Below are 27,208 nucleotides of genomic sequence, written 5' to 3'. Positions count from 1 at the left end.
CAGTATATAAACCAGGGTGATGTAAACCTGGGAGAAGTAGACTGTAGGGCAGAGCAATGGGTAGAGAAAAATAAGCTTGAACCTGCCCAGTCTCCACTGGTGGAAAGGGGGGCAGGAATGGCAACTCCCGAAACCATGAATAGATGGCAAAGTCCGACAATCCAGCAGACAGTTAAAAAAAAAAAAACAAAGCAGTAATCCGCAGGGATGCCTATGTAAGGAAGGATACATTATGAAAATCAAGACCAAAACCTAAGTCTCAGAAGCTAGGCATATGGGCAGCAAACCAGTGCCCCACACAAATGAGACCTTGCTATGGAGCAGTCCAGCATGGGTTTATGTAGTGTGGTGGCATGACTGGGCTTATGCTGTTCAAAAGATGCATCCATGCGAACAAAATCCGACCTATTCACTGCACTGAAGCTGCTGGTGCCTGCAATGGAAAGTAGTGATGAATATCAGTGTCATACTCTGGTATGCAAACAATCCCATGCTTTGAAAAGGTCCTTCCAAATGCAATGGCACACTATGCTGGGCTGGCGAGGAGCTTTGATATGCCCTGCAATAGAATGGAATTTCACACCAAGACGCCTCCTCAGGCCAGGTTTGATATGGGGTGTACCTGCCCAACACTGCTCGGTTAGACTAGGCTGCCCTACAGTGTTTTGGGCTCTTATAGAGATGTGCACTGTTTTGCATCGTCTGTTTTCCATATCGCAAACATTGTTTTTACTTGTATATGTTCGTTAATGTGTGTATTCCAGCCTGATGGAATACATGAAAGAAACTGATTCTATGTTTCTTATTCGAAGAACATGCCATGTTGGATAACGCTGCTGCATTTGTGAGCAGTGATCTGTTAGTCTTTCCTTAAACAATCCTTTGAGGGGATTGGGTCCTCCGACGTATTCCATATCTGACAGGTAATGTCCACAGCTGTGCTGCTTCGGAATATCTTCGGCTCCTGCGTCGATGACATTGATGCGCCATCCCCAAGGACCTCCTCCGATGGCCGACGTCACCCGATGTGATAAGTAGGACGCACGACGCCCATAGCCTCAGTTCCGTTTTTTCCGCAAACGTGTTTGCTTTGTGAATCTCGGTATGCCTCGACTCTTTGGAGTTTGCGGTTTTCTTCTCGGTTCGTTGAACCTGTTCGGTTTTTTGTGAAGACCTGTTTGTGGCGATGCCTACTTTGTCTTCAACCCCGCGTCCGGGCTTCAAGAAATGCGGGGACTGTGGGTCCAAGATGTCGGTCACGGACTCGCACGACGCCTGCATCTGGAGCCTCAGGGAGGCCCACGATACGGACGACTGTGTTGACTGCCAGTCGCTCATGGCAAAGGCCTTGCGGGAACGCAAGAAGAAGCTGTCGGTAGGTCAGGTGTCTAAGCCCCGGAAGTCAAGGTCTGCGGGGCTTTCGACAGATGACTCGAGTGGCGACTCTCTGCGTCATCGTTGGAAGTCCAGTGGGTCTCCTTCCAGGAGTCTCGCCACTCCTCCGCCTCTTCGAGGCATTCCCGGAAGCGCCGGCATCAGTCGCCTTCCCTGTCCTCTTCCGAGGACTCCGCCCGTCGGCGGGTCGCTTATCCCTCCATGCAAGCGACACCGGAGGAATGGGCTTCCTTCGGGAAGCAGATGCTAGCAATTCTTGAATCGCAGGGCACCGGTCCGTCCGCGCCTCCGAGTGGGGTCGGTCGGCACCGGTCGAGAGACACTGCTCGTACGCCTTCGGGCTCGGGTGGTCGGCACGGCTCCTGGGAGAAGTCCCGCTCAGACAAGGGTAGCCGTTCTCGCCATGCCCGTCCCAGGTCCCGGTCCTCGACGCGCTCGAGACCGCGTGATCCTGTGCCGTCTTCGAAGAAGACGTCGACACCTGTGGCGCCGAGGTCGTAGACGATTTCTCTCGAGGCTCCGCCTCCGAGGGGGTCGTCAATGCTGTCGTCGAGAGACCCGCTCGGAGCTCCGGCTTCGAGGCCTGTGTCGACGCCGTCGATGGTGGCGGCGCTGCAGCTGACGTCGACGCTGATTCGCTCGATGCTGTTTATGTCAGCGCCGACTCATTCGGCACTTTCGAGGCGGTGGTGTCGGAGGGGCCAGTGGCACGGCGTTAGCCCCTAGAAAGGCTCTGGCTAAGGTCATGCACTGCTTTGGTCCGCAGATGTCTTCCTCTCCCCGCCTGGAGTACATTTCAGAGGGTGATGAAGGCTCTGATGACGGCTTGGTTCCAGTTACAGTACCAGATGAGCTTATATCGGGCCATAGCCAGTTTGATGACCTGAGGCAGTCACTGCATGATGCCAGCGGACTGGACACCTCTCCGGAGGTGGAGTTTTGTAGGCCGGAGCCTAGCAATCATGCCGATTCTTTATATCGGCGCCTTATGTCTCGGGTCACCGAGTACTTGGGTTGGTCAGCTCCCCCAGGGGAGTTCGTTCAGGATGATCTCACGGACATCCTTGATCTTGGTCCCCCCACTGACCCAGTTTTGCCATTTCAAATGGCTCTGCAGAGAAGGGTGGCGGCGGCTTGGAGTGCTCCAGAGAGTCTCCCGGCAGTGGGCAAGTCCATCTCGTAGCGACCCCTGCTTCTTGTCCAGGCACCCCACTCCGGAGAGTTTGGTGGTGCAGCCGGCTACGGCCCCGGCAAATCAGGCGTTGTATCCTACCATCCATCCGGATAGGGACGACAAACGTTTTGACGGCTGGGCGAAGAAAGTGTTTTCTTGGGGGGGTATGGCGCTTCAGGTGGCCAACTACATAGGTGCCTTGTCTCGTTTCACACACACTCTGTGGAACTGTGTTGCATTAGCGGCTGAACGTATTCCCGAAGGGGACGAACGGGATGGTTTCCTTGCTATGGTTCAGGATGGTAAGGATGCCATGAGTGAGGCTGTTCAGTCGGGTTTGGACATGGCAGATTGTGTCAGCCGGTCCATGGCGGCGAGCACCGTAATACACAGATTTGCGTGGTTGCGGAAGTCTGGGTTCGCTCCTGATGTGCAGTCCCGGCTTCTCAACATGCCCTTTGACGGTGAACACCTTTTTGGCAGCAAGGCTGACGAGAGCCTTGAGAGGTTGCAGACCTCCAAAGCTGCAGAGAAGTCGTTGGGCGCTGCAGTTTGCCAACCTCCGCCTTTTCGTCCTAGTGGACAGCAATGGAGGGGAGGTTCCTTTCGCTATTTCTCGTCCTTCAGTAAAGCGAGAGGAGCTAGCAGTCAGAGGCCACTGTAAGAGTGCCAGAGGTGGAAACAAGGGTACTCTGGGTGCCAAGGCCGCTCGGGCAGTTGCCTCTTTGCCCTCAGGCAATGCCTCAGCCGCTACCATTCAGTCATGAGGCCAGGTCCCATGGTTCGCCGGTTGGGGGAAGGCTGGCGCAGCATCTTGTAGAGTGGCGAGCCATTACTTCAGATGTGTGGGTTCTGGAGATCATAACCCACGGCTACTGTCTTCCTTTTCGGCAGAGGCCTCACGACAATCCACCTGGGAACCTCTCTTTGAAGAGTCCGAATCCGCTCCTTGCGCAGGAAATTCAAGCCCTGCTAGAGAAAGGCGCCATAGAACTGGTGCCTGTAGCGGAGAGGAACAAGGGATGGTATTCCCCTTATTTTTTTGATTTCGAAGAAAGACTGGGGATTGAGACCCATCATGGACTTGCGCGGTTTGAACAAACTCTTCAGGAAGGACAAGTTCAAGATGGTTACTCTTAAATCCTCCAGGCCCTTCAACTTCAGGACTGGTTGGTGTCTCTCGACCTCAAGGACTTACTTCCATGTGCCGATCCATCCCAAGCACAGGAAGTACCTGAGGTTCGCGGTTGGCGACTCGCACTTTCAGTTTCGGGTCCTGCCATTCGGATTGACCTCCGCCCCGAGGGTTTTCACCAAGGTCATGGTGGTGGTGGCAGCGCATCTCCTCAGGAAAGGGGGGGATTCACGTCTACCCTTACCTGGACGATTGGTTGATCAGGGGGAGCTCTCCCGAGCAAGTCCTGGATCATCTGTCCGTCACTTGCCACTCCCTTCACAAGCTGGGCTTCTCCCTCAATTTAAAGAAGTCCCATTTGACACCAACGCAGCGGCTCCAGTACATCGGAGCAGTGCTCGACACATCCCTGGGGCAGTGTTTTCCTCCCCAGGTGAGAGCTCTCCACATTCAGCAGATGGTGCACAAGTTTCAACTTGCCCAGAATCTCCCAGCGTTCGAGTTCTTGAGACTGCTCGGCCTCATGGCATCCTGCATTCTTCTGGTGCCAGAGGCTCGTCTGCGGATGAGATCTTTGCAGGGGGGACTCGAGCTCCAGTGGTCTCAGTCCTCCGGCAGGCTGTCGGACCCTGTTCAGGTGCCGCCCTCGGTCGCCCAGGACCTTCTGTGATGGGCCGTCAAAGGCAATCTGATGAAGGGGGCCCATTTTGGCTGCCCTGGCCGGAGGTGACGATCGTGACGGACGCATCCCTCACGGGATGGGGAGCTCATGCCAACGAGTTGACAGTCAGCGGTCGTTGGTCTCCGTCGGAGCCCAGACTCCATATCAATCTGTTGGAGCTGAGGGCCGACAGGATAGCCGTGAAAGCTTTTCTGCCGACTGTGCGAGGAAAGAGTGTCCTGATTCGAACGAACAACATGGTGGCCATGCACTACCTCAACAAAAAGGGGGGGGGGCAGGGTCACTTCCTCTGTGAAGGGAGGCGATGCAGCTCGAGTTCTGGGCCATCCAGCAGGAAGTTTCGATCTCGGCTGTTCATCTGGCCGGAGACGACAACGAGACGGTGGATGCTCTGAGCAGGCAGAGCACGGTCTCTCACGAGTGAGAGCTGGCTCAGGAGATTCTCCTGGAGATCTTCGTCCTTTGGGGGACCCCTCAAGTAGATCTCTTCGCCTCCAGTGTCAACCGGAAGTGCGAAAGGTTTTGCTCGTGGGAATTTCTTCCAAAAGGAGCCTTAGGAGACGCGTTCGTGGTGGAGTGGTCATTCCCACTGCTGTACGCGTTTCCTCCAGTCCCGTCATTCTGTAAGTACTGCGGAGGTTACAGAGGTTCGGTTCCCGGATGATCCTCATTCCTCCGGCATGGGCCCGGAGGACGTGGTACCCGGATCTTATCGACTTGTCCATCTGCCCTCCACGTCATCTTCCCTACCGAGACGATCTGCTCTCACGGGAGGGAGGTCAGGTTCTCCATCCAGAGGTCAGATCCCTCAACCTTCACGCTTGGCTTCTGAAAGGTTGAGGTATAAGGATTGGGACCTCCCTGAAGACGTGATGGAGGTGTTGCTCTCGGCCAGGCGAGAAAGTTCTGTGACAAGTGCAGAATTAAGAATGTGGATCCTTTTGAATGTGACATTCCCATGGTTCTGTCTTTTTTGCTTTCCTTGGCCCACAGGGGCTTGCAAGTGGGGACCATTAAAGGTTACCTGGCGGCGCTGTCCATCTTTAAGCGATGTCTGAAGCATGTTCCTATTTTAAGATTCCTTTAATTTCTCAGTTTTTGAAAGGGCTCACTAATGTGTTCCCTCCGTCACCGTTTCTGGTGCCCGGTTGGGATTTGAACCTTCTTCTTAAGTTTCTTATGGGTGCTCCATTTGAGCCTTAACATTCTTGCCCTTTGAGGCTGTTAACTCTGAAAACTGTGTTTTTGGTTGCGGTTACTTCGGCTCGCAGAGTGAGTGAGTTACAGGCACTTTCAGTTAAGCCACCCTTCACTGTGTTTCATAAGGACAGGGTTGTCCTTAGAGTTCGTCATTCTTTTCTTCCGAAGGTGGTTTCGGAATTTCATTTGAGCCAGAAGGGTGTTCTTCCGGCGTTCTATCCTCCTCCACATCCTGGTAAGGAAGAGGAGAGGCTCCATAGGCTTGATCCTAGGAGAGCGTTGAGCTTTTATATTTCGCGCATGTCCCGGGTCAGAGTGGACAATCAACTTTTCATTGGTTACGCTGGAAAGCGTTTAGGACAAGCTGTGACGAAACAGACTTTCTCGTTGGATTATTTTAGCTATCTCCGAGTGTTACCGCTTGGCCGGTAAGGACCCTCCGGCTGGCTTGCGGGCACATTCTACCATGGGAGTGGCTGCGTCTACTGCCCTGCAGAGGGGTGTTCCTATTCGGCACATCTGTGATGCAGCCACCTGGGCTTCAGTAAATACTTTTGTACGTCACTACTCCCTCGATTCCATCAGAGGGCAGGATCTGGCCTTTGGCAAGGCAGTCCTATATTCCGCTATTTGATTGGGCATGCTAAATTTGTGTTCTAAATTCTTTTCCCACCTCCTTGCTTGATACTGCTTTGGGAGCCTGTCATAGATATGGAATATGTCGGAGGACCCAGTATCCTCGAAGAACAAGTTACTTTCTTAACTGATAACGTTCTTTCGATGGGATGGTCCGACGACGTATTCCATATTGCTCCATCCCTACCTTCCCTGCTGCAGAATTTCTTTTGCGATTGCAGCTTGTGTTCCGTAAGGCCTTGTGTGTCTGACTGGCAGAAAACTGGTGGCACACGTTCTGGGGAAAAAACTATAACTGAGGCTATGGGCTTCGTGCGTCCTACTTATCACATCGAGTGACGTCGGCCGTCGGAGGAGGTCCTCGGGGACGGCACATCAATGTCATCGACGCGGACGCGGAAGATTTTCCAAAGCAGCACAGCTGTGGACATTACGTGTCATAGATATGGAATACGTTGTCGGACCATCCCATAGAAAGAATGTTACCAGGTAAGAAAGTAACTTGTTCATCTAGACAAATGAGTGTTTCACCTCCCATTGCATTATCTTAGTGATCATATCTTCACAATCAGGTACCATCTTGGTAGGACCGCCTCGGTTGAGGCATAGCACCTTGTTATCTTTGGCTTGTTCCACCATTGCTTACTACCCCAAGCAGTGCCCAAAACAATGCTGTAGTGCATTCTACCTCAGCAGGTACTGCTAAGCGTTGACATGTTGTTCACCTCCCACTGCAGCTACTGTCACCACAGCTTCATTTTGATGCTCCAGACTTTACCTTGTAACCTCTGGTGGTTTGCAGGTGCTTACGATGGTAGAGTGAACCTACTTGTCCCCATAGCAGAGCGGTTCTGTTTGTGGTGATTTCACATTAAAACTAGTTCTGTAGTGCTATTTTGATAGTGGCAGGGAAGGATGGGTTGTCAAGAAAGCAGCCTTGAGTGTTCTCAAGGAAAGCAGTTTAGATTTAATGAATGAGGGTGCATGGCTTTGATTCTCTCATTCTATTTCTTGCTTTTGCAGCTCTCCTCTTTACGTTAACTGTTCACTCATTTCACGTAAGCCATGGGATGTTCTTGTCAACCATTTAAAATCCGGCTCTCTGCTTGGTGAGGTTTTGTTTCCATTAGTGTGGCACATTGTAAGGCAGTCCCAAGCCTTCATCTTGAGTACCCATGAATTGGGAATGTGCTGCTTTTGTACTCCAATGGAGGGATATGGGGTGGAGAGCAAGGCAATAAGGACTTCTGTAGACTTAACTGGCCTGTGATATGCAATACTATCCCATCTGAGGCAATGTCGGTAGATTAGACACTTTGACCACTTGCCTCTTTATTCATTGGATCTACTGATACTTCCAAGTAATTCAGTGTCATAGATGGTTTGCCTTTGAATTCAGATTTATTTTCTAATTTGAGCTTGTGAAACCTGATCACTACATGGATTCGAAGGCTGATGATGATTCAGCTAGCCTCAATGTTAAGAGATGTGTGTCTCTTCCAATTGATGAGTTTTGACTGATTTGTGAATAATCTGTCCGATCTATTTAAATAAAATGCGACAGCCCTAGGTACATTTCAAATGTCAGTTGGAAGGTTATACTCCACCTGTGCTCAGCCAGGACACACCTTTGTGTCAGGAATTTTGTTTGCAAAATCCATATTGATGATGAAACCTCAAGTGGAGTATTAGGAGTGGATGGTAAGTGCTTTGTTCTTGCTGAATAAGTAATTTGTGAATGAACCCTATATGTTTTGTACAAAAGATATGTTATTGTGAATCAACATGATGTGCTAGATTATAAGTGAATGTTAACTCCTATACTGTGAATAAATGGGATTTTCCATGCGACTGCTCATCAATGTTCTAATAATGCATCCCTCAATTATTTTATCAGGTACTATGACGATTGGAGACCTGGTTATGGTGAATGGTCTTCTCTTCCAGCTCTCTCTGCCTTTGAACTTCCTCGGAACAGTGTACAGAGAAACTCGGCAAGCACTCATAGACATGAACACCTTATTTACACTGCTGAGTGTGGATACAAAAATCAAAGTAAGTTTTTCAAAATAATGTTGTGGCACAATATTTGCACGTAATATTGTGTTGAAATTTGTTTGCGTACTTGAAACAGATGTACTACTTTCAACGTAATACAGAAAGCTCTACTGTTCCAGTTTGTCTAGCTATTTTCAGTATAGTGCAGCACACCCAAGGGCCGCAGTGTGCTGTGATTAGTTGCTGATTATCCTCCAAATTGAGATAAATGGTACATGATCAGGGAAGCATCACTTGCATCCAAAGACATACTAGATGACATTCACTTTAAATCCATAATGCTTTGGGTGCTGTAAAGTAGGTCTGCTGTTGCCTGTTGCTTGCCTTGTTATAATCCTCGCTAAGCTATTCCCTATTCTTTCTCTTAAAATAGTGGCAGAGGACGATGACTTGAGTGAAACTGTTTTGGTTCACATCTCAATCTTTGTACAGAAAGGAGCCGGTTGGCCTCCCTTAATTCATACTCTATTGTCTTGTTAGGTCTCGCAGGTGTCCTACAGGTTCTCCCCATTCCCCCGAGCCGCCTCCTGCAACTGCATTCATTATTCATCTCCAAATTGTAAGGGATATTTTCATAATATTGTTAACTTGACTCTGGTACTTGGAAACGAAGGACTGCAAAAAAGAGGAAACTGGAAAACAGACCTTCGCCTTCTGCCTAACCATACTGTGAAATGATCTACAAACACACATCCTATTGTCCCTCTGACTCCTGCATTTCAGGAAGTACCTGAAGACTCCTCTTCAAAGAACCTTATTAACTGCTGAGTGGGGAATACCGGAATCGGAACGTCAACCATCTTCCCCGCCACTCTTCCCTTTTGCTGGTCACCAATTTACCTTCTCACTCAACCTGCAATACCCAACCCGTTCACTGTTAGCTTACATAGTAGCTAGGTTTGCACAATATAATTCCCACAGCTATATTAGCTCCTTCCTCTCTGAGCTTGTGAATGAAGCTATGCATTTTTTTCAATATATGCATTGGTCTAGTGATTGAGCAAAGCATGCAGGGCTTGTGCCAACTATGCAAGCCACCTGCACGAAGACCCATGTCCCTGTAAGTCGAGCCAAATTCAAACAGAGAAAAACATGTGAAAGAAGTGCACATCTGAAAGCCTGACGCTTTACTTGATGGCATATACATAAAATGAAAAACACGAAGGCAGAGCTCTCTGATGACTCTGTAATACATGTATGCACAGCAAACGATCAATCACACACCTCAATCCCTTGCAAAGAGAAAGGTGACCGACTAGAGGAGCCGAGGAGTCCATGAATGTGCAGACACAGGTTGGTACACACTCGCGCTCCCATTCTTGTAATATAATTATTTTCATGCAGTTTAAATCATACTTCAGCCACATCCTAGCTTTCCCAGAGAACACATCAGCCATACACTCCCCAGTTGGCTCCAAGTCTGTTGACGCACTACCTTTAAAGACATGTGCATCACTCACCTGACTATCCACAACAGTGGCCTGGAATTCCTTGAAGACAGTCACTCGCTACTCCCCCTCAAGGACACTCTGATCTGACACAGGACCTCTCCTAGTTGTCCCACATTACAACTCCACCAGAATGGGCGGATCCTCCTTTCCTGTCCAATCACCGATCATCTGGAACTCCCTACCCCTGCGCAATATTGCCAATCACTTGGAATTTAGAAAGGCCCTCAAAACATGGCTCCTCCCTTGCTCTTCTCGCACTATATCCTGTCGATGATCACACATAAATACTGACCCAAACACAACACTCCTATCCACCTATACCCCCACAGATGTGCTGGCAGCGCACACCGACAGACGATCGAACATCACTCCCCTCCACCCCCCCCCCCCCAACCTCCAGGGCCCACTCCCACTGCTCAGACTTTCATTCCAGGGAGACAGAACTAGCGAGACCAGCCAATCGCAATGGACCAAGAAAAACATTGAAGCTGAACTCCATCCGAGCTTACGGTATGTATACCTTGCACCACGTCTGTGGACACAGGCCACTACGTGGCCACCCATCCATGCACCCGAGAATGCAGCTGTAGCTATGCTATTCCTGTCTAGCATCTCACATAGTCGTCCACACTGAAACCCCTCACGCACCTCAACACCTCTTAGTATGCAGCGACAACCTATGAAAACTGTCTGTCTAGCTTGGGCACACATTGAATCTCCGGCATTAGCACTCTATTGTACACCACCAACAGCACCCGCTCATGTGCTTGACCTCTAAATAGTGACATCAATGAAAACTAGAAAAATACCAAAGTCTTTGAAGGAAACGGCTTACAAGCAAAGTTCTCCTCCGAGTGTTCTGCAGCTCCTAATTTTTTTTTTCGTGGTTATTGATCCTGAGACCAATATTGAATGTAAATCCGGTCTGGAACAAAATAATCTGTCATTGAATTGGTTCATGTGCTAACCCCAGAAACATGTTGAGTCACACATTTCAACAAAATCCACAGTCCATCTCAGATGTGGCCGCTTAAGCATCTTCAAAATCATGAAAGACATTTTTTTTTAAACCTCTTTTTATTATTTTATGACATACGGTACAACAATCCAACAATCCCTCCCCCCACCCCCATCCTCCACCAGAGCACCGATATTCCCTCATGTCCATCCCTCTCCCTGCAAACGAATCATCCATGAAGATCCAACAGTTTCAGCCTTTGTGGGCACCAATGCTCTCTGAATTCTCCTTTTAGGTATGTCAACGTCTCTCCCCATTCAGCTGCAAAATTCTCCAGATTGTTGTTGGTAGCTATGGAGTGGGCCACATTCGCGGTCAACTCCCACATTTTCTTCAGCCATTCCTGCTCCGTTGGGCTTGCGGGCCCCTTCCATCTCCGAGCGATAAGCTGCCAACGTAAACATAACCTTTGTCTTGGCTCATCCCTTCCCCCTCCTCCTGACCTTAGTCTCCCCATTAGGATCATGTGGGGGTCCTGTCCCTCCCCCTCTCTAAACGCCTGTTCCTGTGCTTGAATGATGCTGCTCTAGAAAGGCCTGATTTTGGGGCATTCCCACCAAATCTGGGCTGCCCTCCCCTCCTTCCCACACCCCCTCCAACATTCTTTAGACGTTGCTGGGTATATCGCATGTAGACGGGCGGGGGTGTAGTGCCATCCAAAAAATATACTTGTACCAAGCCTCTTGTAATTGCGCCACCCTTGCCCACTAAGGCAACCCTCTCCACAGCCTCTCTTTATTCTCTTCCCCAGAATCTGTTCCCATCTGCCCATGTAAGCCCAGTTAGCCTTTGGGGCTGTGTCCCCTAGGAGTTTGTAGAGATCTGAAATTAACCCTCTATACCCCTTGTGTGTAAGGAGGAACCTTTCGAACTGCATGGTAGCCCACGTGGCCGCCTTTCTTATCTCGGTCTTATCTCCTCGGTCATCACCCAGTGTCTGATCTGGAAATACCCATGTCTTTCCCCTTCCCCAAGTCGAAGTCCTGCTTGCACTCTAGATACGTTTCCACATTCTGATCCCAGAACATGAACACCCCCCTTCCTCCCACTTCCTAAAAGTCCCTTTTTCCAACCCTGGGGTGAAGTCCCTATTGCGGAATATCAGGGTAAAAGGGGAGGGGTACGTTGTGATCCCCAACTTCCTCACCGCCCCGTCCCAGATGTCCACCAGACCCTTTGTTATGGCGCTTAGATATAGATGTGGTGGCCTAATGTGGCACAGAAGCCAGAGGACCTCCCCCAAATGATGCCGGGCCACCGGCCTATCCATTTGAACACACTGTTTCCTATAATCTTCTGAAAACCACTCCTTGATCACGCTCAACTGCGCTGCCTCATAGTACCAGCGAAAATCCGGTAACCCCAGGCCCCCGTCCCCTCTCGAGGCCACGATTAAGCATCTGGCCAGCCGTGGTTTCTTGCCCTCCCAAATGAATTCCTTCGCTTCTCTAAAAAAAGCCAGAGGGAACCGGGAGCAAGGCGGCCTGAAAGAGGTAAAGCAGCTGGGGCAGGATCACCATTTTAAGCGCTACCCCCCTCCCAACCAAGATATTCCGAGGGTGCACCACTTTCGGAGGTCCTTTTTAATTTCTTTCATCATGGGGATGTTTGCTGCGTGCCACCAGAGCAGGGGTAATTTTTACCCCCAGATATCCACTTTCATCCCAGATATCTTAGTCCCCCAGGGCTCCACTTAAAGGGATATCCTTAAAGGGATATCCCTCCCTACGTTCCGCAGCCTCCTTGACTTCTAGAGATAAGTTTATGAGCTCTGACTTCTGCAGGTTAACACGCAGACCCGACACCACCGCAGATTTGGACAGAAGGTCCATGCTTGCCTTAATGGACCTTCTCAGATTGTTAAGGGTAAGGAGCCCATCATCGGCGAAAGCCGCCACCTTGTGCTGACCTCCTCCAAATGGTATGCCCCGAATGACCTCTGCCTCCCGAATCGCCTGCAGTAGGGGCTCCAGGTAGATTGCTTAGAGCAAGGGGGAGAGTGGGCACCCCTGCTTAGTACCATGCCTTAAACTAAATGGGCTTTATGTTGCCCCGTTGACCAGGATACGTGCAGAAGGGCTTTGGTAGTTGGTCTGACCATTCTGATGTAATCTTCGCCCAATACCATCCTCTCCATAACTTAGAACAAAAACGACCATTCCACCCGTTCGAACGCCTTTTCCACGTCTAAAGCTAGGAGGACCGCCGGAGTGGCCGTTTTCTGTGTTTTTTCTACAAGGTGGGCTACACGCCTGATGTTATCTGACGTCTGTCTCCCCATTACAAACCCTGTTTGATCCGGGTGGATCAACGCCGGGAGATGCCCCTCAAGCCGCTTCGCCAATATTTTTGTGTACAGTTTTGCATCTGTATTAATGAGCACGATGGGCCTGTAAGAAGTACATTCTTTCAGGTCCTTTCCAGTCTTATTGATTTTGCGTAATTTTGGCTTCCTCCATTGTCAGAGTGATTCGACCAGTTGCCTTGAAAGAGTTAAACAACTGAGTGAGATGCAGAGTCAGAATCCTGTAGAAAGTTGCTGGATAGCCATCTGGCCCTGGGGCCTTATTGCTGTCTTGATGCATACCCCCGGGCATCCAGACCACGTCCATCAGCCCCGGGAGCAGGCATCATGTTGCCTTGAGAAAACCCAGCAACCCCTGCTAAGGGCTGTCAGGGTTCAGTCCAATATGGGACATCAGTCCTGGCGCCATAGGCGCCAGGCTCATAGGTGCACACTTACCTGATGCAGACCATGCTGCAAGAAGATCCAAGCCATGTGAGGCCTGGAAGGGACTACTTTACCTTAGGGACTATTTTGTTACTCGGGTGTGGTCGGGGAGGAATACCTACCTGGGACTACTTTGGAAGCTATTTAAACCACGCCCGAAGAGCAGCACACGCTTCGCGTTATTCTGCATCCAGCAGCGTAACGTTCACTGTGCCAGCAGCAGCAGCCAGCCTTCTGCCACGCCCGCCTCGAACCTGGAGCACCTAGAAAGAAGGAAAGAAGCAAAGGTTAGAACAAGAGTATTACCTGATTTCTTACCTGATCCCGGATTCATTGCATCTTCAAACCTGAGGAAAGACTTTGTTTTAAACGCGTTGTATCGCCAGCAGCAGCGCCGCGCCATGCTCACCGTTCCACGCAGCATCTCTTCGATCCGGTGCTGTCTCCATCTTCACATCGCCGAATTCCGGCACCTAAGGGGGACAAGAAACAACAAGGTGAGCAGAGAGAACAGACAGAGACATTTTTTAGCTGCCATATGCATACCTGATTTTGCCGCCGGAGGTATTATTCATCAGCACGCCACATCATCTTATGCCGCATCTGTAAGAAAAGGAGAAAGCATCAAGTTTAATCCTTGGCATTATTTACCGGACAGTGTTGGGTAACACAGACTTTTACCGGAGTGATTTCAGCTGTCAATCTTCTTATTGGGTCAAAATTGCAAGATAAAAGAGGAATTGAACAGGAGTGAATTCCAGACATTTTGAACTCTTACGAACTATATACTTACGGCTCTTCGCCAGGACCTTTTGGAGTCAGGATTAGTCTACAACTCTTCCAATATCTTCAGGCCAGTGAAGTAACTGGTCATCAACGCACCCCTGTGTACTTCGCAGGATGGAGGGCTCATCCTTCAAGAATATAAGGTAAGATTGCTGAGAGGTTACTTCAGAGGTGATTGGAGGGGAGGACAGTGGGGGTGCTATCACTTGAATCCACAAGTGGCTAAATCCATCTCTCCACTTGTAGGAGAATATTTCTACGGGTCAAGCAGACAAGAATTGGAGTGCAGATCCAGTCAGTCATCGCTGCACTACGCATCACGTGGGTGGAGGCCGCAGAAGTCCGGGTCCGACCGACGTCCCTGTGGGAGCCAGGTGAGCGTAACAATTGCGGGGCAACGCATAGTGGCCCTCACCTCATCTTCCGTGAGGTCTCTACCCAACTCCTCCCTGACCGCTCGGGACAGACTGAAGAGGGGCAGAGCCTCAAAGTCCCTCTGGGGTTGGGGCCTGGGGGTCCTGTGAAGGGTATAGTGTTCCGTAAAATCTGGTTAAGCGTCCCTTTATTTCCTCTGTGCGGGTGAGTCTGTTCCCGCCCTCGTCCTTCATGGCCATAATCACGTTCTGATCCCTAGCGCCCTCGCAGGAGATGCGCTAACAAAGAATCGGCCTTGTTGGCCTTCGCGTAGTACTTTTGCCTGACCATGAGCATAGTCCCTTCCGCTTTTTTGGTCCTCAGTACCCCCAGCTGGCCTTCAGCTAGCCTATATGCCCTGAATGCTTTCCTGGTAGGAGCCGCTTTCCTGGTAGGAGCCTCCCCCATCCTTAGCCGTGCTGTGTCTACCTCCCTTTCCAATTGTGCCTCCAACTGCCGCATTTGCTTATTCCTTTCTGCTTTCAGGGCGATAAGTTCACCCCTCCAATGTAGCCTTTAAGGCGTCCCACCTCGTACCTAGAATTTTGTCTGTGCTGTTGTTCATCCCAAAGAAAGCCCTTATTTTATCCCCGATTTCTTCCCAAACCACCTGGTCCCTCAGTAGTTCTTCTGGAAATTTCCACTTCCACACCTCTGGGCTTCGCCTCCCCACGCCCATCCTCCTCTGCACTATTTTATGATCCGCTATGCCCATGGGGCCGGTCTCCACCATCTCCACCCTTCCCACCAGACTCGCCGATACCCATATGTAATAGCTTCTAGATTGGGTCCCATGACGCCCAGAGAAAAATGTGTGGCCCTCCTCCGCACCCCACGGAGCCCTCCACACATCCCTTAGCCCTGCCTCCTCCACCCGCTCCCGGAGTTGGGGTGAGGCCACCGCTCCTCCCCCTGCGCCTTTGTGTGCTGTCCAATCCAGACGGCTGTCCCATCCAGACGGCTGTCCCATGCCAGATTTCAGTCTCCTAGCATAATAACTTGCCCCCTTGCAAAATTCTCCAGGACTCCCAAGGTCTCGCGCAAGAATCGGTCCTATCCCGTATTCGGGGCATACACAGAAGGTATAGTATAGGGCATACCCATAAGCTCCCCTCTTACCAGAATGTACCTTCCATTCTTATCCCTGAGGACATCTTGCATTCTGAAATCAATACTCCTCCCAAAGGCCAGCGTCCTTGGCACTACAAGGGGCCCTTCCATGTTGCCCAGCACACACTCCGGCCCTGGCCTCCTGCACCTGGGGGGTGGTGGGACCTCCAGATGAAATGCCTCAGAGCCATTGGAGCAGCCGTCTGCATGTCTACCCAGTGCCGTCGGCCATCTTGGAATCCCATAATGTATGTTTCAAACGGAGTTAAGTCCCTTGTCGCTGCCTTTTTTATTCTGGGAGTGCCCAACCAGTGGTGCAGTTGTTCGTATTTGTCTCCATCATTAACATTCAGGTTTAGCAATGTTACACAGTCTTCAAATGTTTTTATCTGTTGTGCCTGATACATATCTCCAACCATTTTACATCCTGCCTCCTCCCACTTCTGAAATGTCCCTTTCCCTATTCCTTGCGGAAATTCAGGATTTTTGAATAATGGCATGAAGGGGGCTGGGTCTTTTGTCAGCGTCCCTTTCTGTGTTGCTCTGTCCTAGATTCCTAATGTTGTTTTCATTATCTCACTAATTTGTACATTGGGGTGTCTGTATTGTTTCCCCAGCCAGGGGAGATGTCTGGTGGATGTTGTCGCTACCGCTCTATCTTGCGCTGCCCATAACTTCTGTGAGTTGTGTGGTATCCATTCTTTCAATAGCCCTGCCATGTGTGCCGAAATCAGTCTTGTTAGGGTTTTAAAAAAGGCCAGTGGGATTCTGATCGGTGTTGCTTGAAAGAGGTACAAGAGTTTTGGTAGAATGGTCATTTTAATCACCGATATCCGACCCCGCCACAATATTGATAAGGGGTTCCATCTTGACAGGTTACGTTTGATTTGATCTAGCAATTGGGGGTAGTTTTGGGAGTATAGATGTTTTATTTTACCTGTCAAGTTGATCCCCAGGTATTTTGACTCCCCTTTCAGTTACTTTCAGTTGCAAGTCGGATGCTACTGATTGGATTTGCGTGCTATTGCCCGCTTGTATCTTGATTTCTGATTTCGGTCTATTGATTTTCACGCCTGACGGGGAGCCGAATGTTTCGATTTATTGCATGAGAATTGGGAGAGACTTATACGGGTCCCCCAGGACAACCAACATGTCATCCACATATGCTGCGATTTTATGCGTATCATGTTTTTAATCTGGAAATGTCATTGTTCACCCAAATTCTATGGGGATGTCCCACCAAGTTTCATATCAATCTAGAAAACCTTTTACATTTAAACTTCAACTCTCTTCTTTCCCATTCTTCCCTTTAAGTGTAATGCTACTAGGGTGTGAGGGGTTTTGAGATTGTATATCGATCTCTTCCAAGGTGAATAAGTCATTAAATCTATTTTCTGAGATGACGTTATCAGAGGGGATACTCCCAACTCTCCTCATTTTGCCCCTTAGATGTGCCTCTCCCTTATGCCAAACTGATGTTGGCCTCCATTTGTAAACTGGGTGGTGGGATCAGCTTCTGATTAGGATCTTTTCGAGGTGGTGCCATACCCACTCTGGCCTATTCCTCTTTCAAATGCCTTGTCTGAAGGCTTGGTGTCTCTGCTGACATTTCTCTGACTCTGGCCACCATTTACAGGTCCCCTGGCCATGGCCTCCCACTTCCTCTTAAAATGGGGTGACCTCAATTCTTCTGTCCTGACCTCTGCCTCCTCCTCCAAGCTTAAATTAATTCTCAGCATGCAGAGTACATACCTAAGTTCTAGAAACCCTGCTGTGAATTGAGGCTCTTTCCTCCTCTCTCCAATTTGACTTCCCTGTTTTTTTCACCAAGATGATTTAGAACTCAAACCAACCGTTTCATCCTCTCATCAGAGCTTTGAAATGGGGCTTTTCCCAATTGTATGTATGCTTGCGTTTTATATATAAAGCACGTATACCATGGCTCTAAGGCATCTGAGCACTGCTGAATGTAGAAAATTACTAAATAGATCCCCTCCTTGGTTTAAAGCAAAGAAAAAAGTCTTTAGCACTTTGTGAAAGGAAAGATGGTCAGAACAGGAAAGGCATTCCACATCTTCAGAGCCAGAACTGAAAAAGAACTTCCACTTGCACAAGCCCCACGGCATCTAGGCACTATAAACAAGACCTGAGAACCAGAACACAAAACGCTTGAAGGGGAATACTGACAAGAGTTTATGTTCAAGAAACTGAGTGCCCGAGTGCTGAGCAGCTCAGTGGAAGATACCAAGAATCTTGACCCCGCAGGTAGTGGGCATAGATTCTGATTTAAATGGGAACAGAGATTGTTTGAGAGCGACCTGACAGATGAGATGAGAACCAGGCAAAAGGAAGTCCAGTGATACCAGCTGCTTTCAGACACCCAAGAAGATGGGAATTGGACTCTGTGGGATAACAATTGATTCCATAAGCTTAGACATCATTGGCAAAAGAGAGAGAGGCCGATAACTAGAAGGCTCAAAAGGTAAAGATACAACTGTTACAGTGGTGTCACCAATGCATGTTTTGGAGGTTCTAAAATAAAACCACTGCGAAAAGAGTTGGGTTTTGTCTCCGTAAATAAAGAAATGGAATTGGTTGGAAGAGATTACACCAGATTCAAAGGAATTGCATCCAGTGGAGAAGATTTAGGCTTCTTTGAAGCTAAGGCCACCATTTCATCTGTAATGGAATCAAAACAAAAACAATCGCTATCATGAGATAGATTAATATAATTCAAAACTGAGGCAGAGCAAACAGATGTTTCTGCTCAGGATATTTCAAGTCTTAATTTTTGAGGTTGTATCTATAAAAAAGGCACTAATAGTATCACATGTGGCAAAGAATTAACTTGAGGGGGTGGGGCGGGCTGGAAGCTCCTTAGTGACCCTAAAAAGCTCTTGCGAGGAGCAATTCGCTTCAACAATACGATTAGCCATAAATCAAGGATTTTGTATCTTTAATGGCTTGATCGTAAACTATAAGAGCAGCTTTGTGTTATTGTTTATCTGCCAAGGAGTAATTCATGCACCATTTGTGCTCAGCCCTACGGCAAATTCACTTCAAGATTAGAAGAAAACCAGACAATCATGTCTTAGATCGACAATGCCAAACTTTCACCGGGGCAAGCTAGTCAACAGTTAATAATATAGCTTTTAGTAGAGTCAAGTAAGGCTCTAAATTGTCTGTATGTCTAACAAGTAATGAATTTGTTTCTAAAGTTTAAGCTATGAGGCAATGAAATATTGGTCCAACAGCACAGATTGTGGAATACTGATGGTGAACAGAGATTACAAACGTATGCAGGAAATTATCCAACCAAGGGACGGGTAGTGGTTCAAAGCTAGTTGTCAGAGATATATCGGAGAAAACTAGATCCAATGTTTTGACTTTTTTGTGCAAAGGCATATTATTATGCAAATGATAATCGCCTAGTGCAGCCAGTAAATTGGCAGCATGGCAGTTAGAAGGATTATTAGGGTGCACATTAGTCTCCCAGAACAATCAGATTAGGATGGATAAGCATAACATCAGACATCTGTGAAGAGAGTGTAGGACGGGGGAGGATGGTAAGCCAAAAGAGTATCAATTGGTGGAAAGTTGAAGGTGAGCTAATAAAAGTTGACGGAACAGATTGTGTTAAACAGAAATTACTCGACATTTGAAAGAACTTTGGTAGGCAAATGCGAGACTGCCTCCTGCAGTGACGCTGGGGCGATCAAGCCTCTTCATCCTATAGTCTGTGGGCAACATTTGAGCAATATCGGGATCAGAGACAGGAGAACCACATTTTATCATGATGGACCCCAGCTGATCTGGCATTAATCCGGAAACCCTGAAAGGGGGGAGGTTTCTGCTTGACGGCAGTCTTATTGATTAACGGATCAGAGGTCACCCCACAATTAGAAGAACAGAATGAAGAACCCTGTGCAGTATAGGTAGTAGCCTTCTCTGCCTCGTAAGAAAGAAATGACGACAGAAAACATGTGATTACTGGTGCAAGCAAGATTAATTCTTGTTTGTAATACCTCCTAGCACTTCTATGATAGATGACAGCAAAATAGGTCCTTTACCAATTGTGACCATTGGAGACCATTTTCAAAGTTCATAACAACTCAGTTGCTCCCATATTAACTGGATATAATTACCAGTGTTGGAATTGGCAATACAGAAACCTCTCCTTTTTGGTTACTTGAAAATCCAGCTGGGAGTGCTCAAAGGAGTTTGAAAAGATCCTCCATACACTAGATGTAAGGAGAGCGACCAAGACTAAGCCACTAAGGAAAACAGATCAACTTTGTTTCCATAGCAATTGGCAGCGAAGGAGATCATGTCTCCAAGAACGCTATCTAAAGATGGATAGTCCAATGCATCTAATCTTTGCTACTTATTGTTAAATAAACATCTTACCTTTTACACCAAGAGCCCACTCTACTCGAGGGGCTACTTTAGCATTCTTTGAAAATGTTCCGTTAGATGCAATTTGCAAGGCTGCTATTTGAAGTTTGATTCATATATTTACACAGCGTTACTGATTAGACACACACTCTAAAGCAGATTCACAGGTGGGACAAGCTGTATTTAAACATCTATTGGCCGTTGTACCTTCACACAACCCACCTTTTCCGAGTACTGCTTGCTAATCTATGCATAGCATGTGATTCTAAGTAGATCCACAATCCTCACAAGGCCTACATTGCTCACTGTGATCGTATTTCAGATGCTTGTATTTATTGTATAATGCCCCTGGGCTGTCTGTGCGCTTATAAATGTAAAATAAATAAAATATCTGCTTAGATTCACATGCGCCTACACTTCCTCACCTCCTGGAGTTGAAGCTGTATAGATGTTTCTTTACCTTTATCTTTCTAGTTTGTATTTCTTGTACTCGCGCAAACACTTCATACACCTTCATGTCAGAAACAAAACTATCTGAGGGACCTCGACATGTGAAGGACCATGGGTACAATAGACATCACACAAGGGATAGTATTACAAATACGCCCTGTCGACGTCCCTTTTTGAATTTCGAAAACAATGCATGCTATACTCCACGACTACCACTAGATGTCGGCCTATGCATAGCATGTGAATCTAAGCAGATAGAAGCATCAGAAATACGATTACAGTACATAATGTATGCTATATATATTGAAGGAAAAACGTTAAAGTGCAGTTAAGGTGACTAAACCTTTGAAATTCAGCGCATTGGAAAACTGAGGACTGGCTTAACTCTGCGCGTTGTTGATCTCCTCCATAAATCCTTATTACTCCTGCCATTTTATATGGCATTGTGAATCCCTTCTCTTATAATAAATGTGTGCTCTTAGGCCTTGCAACGGGAACACACTGAGTTAAGCTGATATATATTCTCTCTGAGGCATGTGGAATCTGCTTAGATCACATGCTGTGCATAGGCCGACATTTAGTGGAAGCTGCAGAGTATTACAGTTGTTGTTTTCGAAAAGGGACGTCGACAGGACGTGCCAGTAATACTTCCCTAGTGTGACGTCCACTGTACCCATGGTCCTTCACGCGTCGAGGTCCCTCAGATTGTTTTTTTCCGCCATTGTAGATGGACGCTATTTCGCAGAGTTCTCCTTTCAGCATACCGCCTTTGATTTATACAAATTAAAGATAGTTTCTCTCCCTATCCTTTATATCATACATCACAGACTATCGAGAAAATCCGACAGCGGTGAAGATACGACCGTCGAAGACTCCCATCGACGGATCCGTCTGGCTTTGGAAGGCCTCTCTGGGCTTTGGCCCACACAGTAGGGACAGAGGGGGGAGGAGGGGGCATTTCAGAATGTATTTTCCCCTTTTTGTACATTCTCGCCTAGCTGCCCTGTCTTTCCATTATGGATAGAACCCTTTCAAATTGTGCACGAAGTGCAACAAAAAAATTCCCTTGGGTCGACAAGCACCTGGTGTGCAACCTTTGTCTCCCTCGGGACCACTTCGAAGGTACCTGCCGAGCCTGTAAGCTCTTTAAACCCAAGATGTTAAAGGACAGTTTAACCAAGCACTGGGCCCACCACGCCATGCAGGTCGAGGCTAAAGAAGAATACGATACTCTAAAGTCGTTGGGCCAGCTAACTAATAAACTCACTGGCCAAAGAGGCAATGGTAATGTTTTCATCGCTCACGGGGACAAAATTCACAGAGGGGTTCAGGCTACAATCCGAATCAGGGAGCATCCTGGGGTAAAAATAAAGGCCAGGCCTCACAATATTACCAAAGGGGACAGCGCAGATCCTGCGGCCAGGGGATGTCCTCCTCGTCTAGAGGTGATGCCACACCTCCAAAACAGTGACTACCCGCTTCAGTTGCCCTCCCATGACTCTCCAGTAGGAGGGCATATTTCAAACTTCAGCCAAGCATGGGAGGGAATCGCCTCAGACAAATGGGTGCTATCCACCGTGGCTGGCCGTTATTTTGTGGAGCTCATCCAGCGAGACCGGGACCATGCCCCGCACCAGAAGACTCACTCGAGGGAAGACCAGCGCTTCCTACTTGAGGAAATCGCAACGCTGCTCCAAAAGGACACCACAGAAATCGTCCCGGCCAACCAGGTAAAAAAGGTTATTTATTCAACCTACTTCCTTGTGCCAAAGAAAGATCTAAAAAATGTGCCTAGTATTACTTACGCCCTGCAAACAAAGATGTCAAACCACAAAGATTCTGCATGACTACGCTACAAGAAGTAATCCCTCTGCTAACATGGCAACATTGGATATGAAAGATGATTATTTTCTTATTTCAATGTTCCCAGCGCACAGAAGATTCTTGCGGTTCAAGATAGCAAACCAACACTACCAATTCAAAGTGCTACCCTTTGGTATAGCATCCGCACCAAGGGACCGGCGGTGGTGGCAGCAGCGCACCTGCACAGGGAGGCAATCCGAGTATACGCTTACGTGGACGACTTTCTGATTACAGGGTAGACACCCCAAGTTTGCAGACAAAACATTCAGAGAACTATCAACCTTTTCTTTCAATTGGGGTTCTCGATGAACACAAATCAAGCCTAGTGCCGAGCCCAACCAAACAGTTCCTAGGAGCTGTTATATACTCAGAAGAGGGGTTGGTCTTTCCATCAGAGGAAAAAGTCCAAAAACATGTTGCTGCAAATTCCTCATTATCAAGCCAGCCACCAGATAAGTGTACGCAAAGCTATTAGTTTGCTACGCATGATGGCATCTTGCATTTACCTGGTACCACACGCGCGCCTGCGACCCATGCAGGAGTGGTTGGCGAAACAGTGGTCTCAGGCAAACGGCCAGTGGGACGATCTAGTGTTCGTTTCGCCAACACTAGTACAAAACCTTCGCTGGTGGACAAAAGAAAATCTGTTGAAGGGAAAACCCTTCCACGATCCGGAAGTGCAAGCGATTGTCAACAGACATCTCACTCGCCGGGTGGGGGGCTCACTACCTTCATCACACAGCACAATGTCTGTGGACTCCTGCTACGGCGCAGAACCACATCAGTCTGGTGGAACTTCTGGCGGTGTTCAAGGCCCTTCGGGGGTTAGAAATTTACCTAGCGACCCAGTCGGTGCAAGTCCTCACCGACAGCACTACAGCAATGTTTTACATCAACAAACAGGACATGTTTTCCAAATCTGTCCAAGTTAGCGCAACAACTTTACAAATGGGCACTCGGACGGAAAATATTCCTATCGTCACAGCATGTTCCAGGGGAATTCAACTCTTTGGAAGACTCGCTGAGCAGAGATCCCCTACCAGATGAACACGAGTGGCAACTAGACACAGGGGTCGTAGAGCACTTCTTCTCTCAATGGGGTTTCCTCACAATAGACTTGTTTGCTACAAGGGAAAACAGTCAGTGCCGAGTCTTCGCGTCCAGGTTCCCCCAGCCAGGCTCCAAGGGAAACGCCCTATGGATGAACTGGTCAGGGAAATTTGCTTACACTTCCCCCACCCCCAACTCCTCTCATGAACAAGATCCACAAGGAACAAGTGACCCTCATCCTAGTTGCTCCTATGTGGGCATGACAACCTTGGTATCCACATCTGCGCAAACTAGCAATGTGCGATTCCCATCAAGCTTCTGTGCCTGACCAATCTACTCACGCAGCACGGGGGATTAACAGTGCACCCTCCACTTCACTCATTGAACTTGGCAGCATGGCTCCTAACGTCCTACAGTTCGGACACCTTAACCTACCACCGAGGTGTATGGATGTCCTGAAGGAAGCACGAAAGCCTAACAGTAGACACTTTTATTTCGACAAGTGGAGGAGATTTTCTAATTTGGTGCCAGTCTAAACAAGTTAACCCCATAGAATGTACCACAGCCCACATTCTAAATTGTATGCTCCATTTGCTAGACTCAAGGTTAGTATTTAACTCTTTGAAGGTCCACCTGGCGGCCTTGTCAGCCTACACCACCTCCCACAATAAGGTATCATGGTGGAAGGTGCTGGTCATCAAGGCATTCATGGAGGGAGTAAAGAGACTTCACCCTCCAATTTCAAACCCGCCGCCAAGATGGGATCTCAATGTAGTACTCGCTAAGCTCATGGGGCCCCCTTTCGAGTCAATGCACAAGTCAAGTCTTAAACGACTCACTTACAAGACTGCCCTCTTAGTGGCTATTTCTTCCATAAGAAGAGTTAGTGAATTGCAAGCATTGTCGGTGCAGGATCCTTTCTTTGTCATACACAAGGACAAACTGGTTTTACTTACTCATCCTAGGTTCTCTCCTAAGTTCATCTCAAAATATGTCCTCTCCAGAGGGATAGTCAGGTGCATACAACTGTGCTATTCCCTGTCAGAGAAGACACTGACTTTGACGCCAAAAGAGCTCACTCCTCAAGGAGCACAGGAGCTACTCTGGCATTTATTGCAAATGTCCCCCAAGACAGCATTTGCAAAGCAGCTACATGGAGCTCAGTACATACTTTCACTCAGCACTACTGCATTGACACACATTCAAAGACAGATAGACAGATGGGACAAGTAGTTATAAGACATCTGTTATCCCATGAACCTTCTCGCATCCCACCACCTTCTCCTAACACTGCTCACTAATCTATGCACAGCATGTGATCTAAGCAGATATCACAAGCCTCAGAAGGGATACATTGCCCACCATAATCGTATTTCTGATGCATATATCTGCTTAGATTCACATGCGCCCACCCTTCCTCCCCTCGTAGAGAAGGCGCATGGAGGCTTTGAGCTTGTCTGATACATATCTTTTTTTTAAAACTTATTTATTTAGCTTGGCACAGGAACAGGTGAGCAACATACAAGGCAGGTATAATACAATAACCGTATAGATAATACAGGTACACAGTCAGTTTACAACTTGATTATGCACTGGGGGGGGGTTATGTACAGAGTGGGTGCGGGACTGGAGAGACAGCAGTTCGGGGGGGGGGACAGGGGAGAGGAGGGGAAGGAACTGGAGATGCAGTATCTGATGAAGTATCCATACCACACATATAGGATCAAAATTTGAACCAAATGTCTCTGGGTCTCGAGTGAGTTGGCTGTTGTAGGGTCCAGGATTCTTCGGTGTCTGAGGTCCAAGTGACCGCTCTGAACCACTGCGCATGAGTGGGTGATGTAGGTTGAAGCCAGCAGAGGAGAATGGACCGTACTGCCAGTAGCATGCAGAGGCCAGCCAGTTTTTTGGAGTCTCGGCAGAGTTCAGGAAAGTCATGGAAGAGACATCTCATTGGGGATGGAATGACAGGGTGGTCAAGAATGTCTGACATGGTGGAGCATACCAAACTCCAGAATTGGGCAAGGCGGGGACAGGACCAGATCATGTGAATATAGTCAGCGGTATCATAGCCACATCTGGGACATCTTGGCGAATGGTCTTTAAGCATGTGATGGAGTCTGTTTGGGGTGTAGTGATATCTGTGGAGTACCTTAAACTGAATTAATTTGAAGCGGGAGTTGAAGGATACCCCTTTTATGCGTGCGCACATATGGGCCCAGCGCGCGTCTGTCATTTCCAACCCAAGATCGTTTTCCCATACGTGTTTCAATTTGGTGAACACAGGGGTGGATCTAGTTTGAATCATGGTATAGAGTCTTGACACTTTACCCCTCGTGGGCGTGGGGAAGGTTAACTCAGTAATGGCGGGATCATCTGGTGGTATCGCTGGAAAAGTGGGGTATTTGCGTTTAAGGGTTTTCCGGAGAGACGATTACTGGAGCCACATAGACTGTCTCCGTCTCAGGGACAGCAGGAGGTCTGGCCATTCAATGAAGTTGCCTTGCTCAAAGATGTCTCGGATCAACTCGTATCCCGACTCGGCCCATCAGTGCTCTATGGACGGTGGTACACATGGGACCCCCGGGAGGAAGTTCCAAAGTGGAAGGTTACCATGGAAAGGATGGGCAGTACCTAGTAGTTTCCATGTTTTTGTTAGGGCCAGGGACGTGCAAGCCACCGGGTCAAGTGAATCCAGGATTATCGCATGGGTTTAATGACTAGGGAGCGAATGTCCCGGTGGCTTACCGTCAGTTTTTCGAGCCTGACATGTGGAGGGGGGGTCCAATGTGTTAAACCAATGTGACGTGAATTGGATCTGTGGCACCAGCCAGTATTTGAGGAAGTCGGGTGCAGCGAAGCTACCTCCTTCCATTGGAGTGGACAAGGTCCTGAGTTTAAGACAGAACGCACCTGAGTGCCACAAAAAGGTGTTGAGCGTACGGGTCAATGTTTGGAAGAACTCTTCACCTGGCCATAGAGGGATGTTGTTGAATCTATACAGGAGTTGGGGCAACACTATCATCTTCAGTATCCCTATCCTGCCTGCAAGAGAAATCGGTAGTCTACTCCAGCCCAGTGCCTTTGTTGCAAGGTTTGTGAGGTATTTTTGGAAGTTTTCGTCAAAGACCAAGTTTGGGTGGCAAGCTATTTCTATTCCCGGATAGGTGAATTTTGACTGAGCCCATGCAAGCCCCAGGGTATCAGGAGGGGGACGTGTGTAGTCTGTGAGCGGGAAGAGGGTGGATTTAGAGCAATTCACTTTCAGTCCGGAGATATTCCCGAAGTGGATCGGGTCTTCCAGTATCGGGGCCAAGTTGGTAGAGGGTGAGCGGATGAAGAGAAGTGCATCATCGGCATACAAGGACACTATATCAGACTGCAGTTCGTAGTCCTCTATGTGCATGGGATTGTCGTAGCATGTCCGCGAATGGTTCCATCGCTATTGCGAAGATCAGGGGAGAAAATGGGCAACCCTGCCTCGTCCCTCTAGCAATGTGGAAAAGGGGAGAGCATAGGTCCTCAGTGCAGACCCTGGCTACTGGATCGGAGTATAGCAATCTAACCCAGGAGAGAAAGGAGGGGCCCAATCTGCACTTCTCAAGAACCCGCCAGAGGTAATTCCATGACAGAGTCGAACGCTTTTTGCATATCAAGTGT

The 27,208-nt window shown here is 48.3% G+C and overlaps 1 protein-coding gene across 1 annotated transcript in view; it reads left to right on the top strand.

Moving 5' to 3' along the window:
• Positions 1 to 27,208, top strand: part of ABCB7 (ATP binding cassette subfamily B member 7) — a 1,379,199-nt gene that overhangs the window by 925,426 nt on the left and 426,565 nt on the right. The window contains exon 10 of the mRNA XM_069612580.1: positions 8,120 to 8,277. Coding sequence (XP_069468681.1) covers positions 8,120 to 8,277 — 158 coding nt within the window. The remainder of the gene's footprint in view (positions 1 to 8,119; positions 8,278 to 27,208) is intronic.

Source organism: Ambystoma mexicanum, chromosome 5p (genome assembly GCF_040938575.1).
Source record: "Ambystoma mexicanum isolate Mex_15411 chromosome 5p, UKY_AmexF1_1, whole genome shotgun sequence".
In the NCBI taxonomy this organism is placed as follows: Eukaryota; Metazoa; Chordata; class Amphibia; order Caudata; family Ambystomatidae; genus Ambystoma; species Ambystoma mexicanum.
Note: the sequence above shows the minus strand (reverse complement) of the source record. Positions and strands in the feature narration are given on the sequence as shown.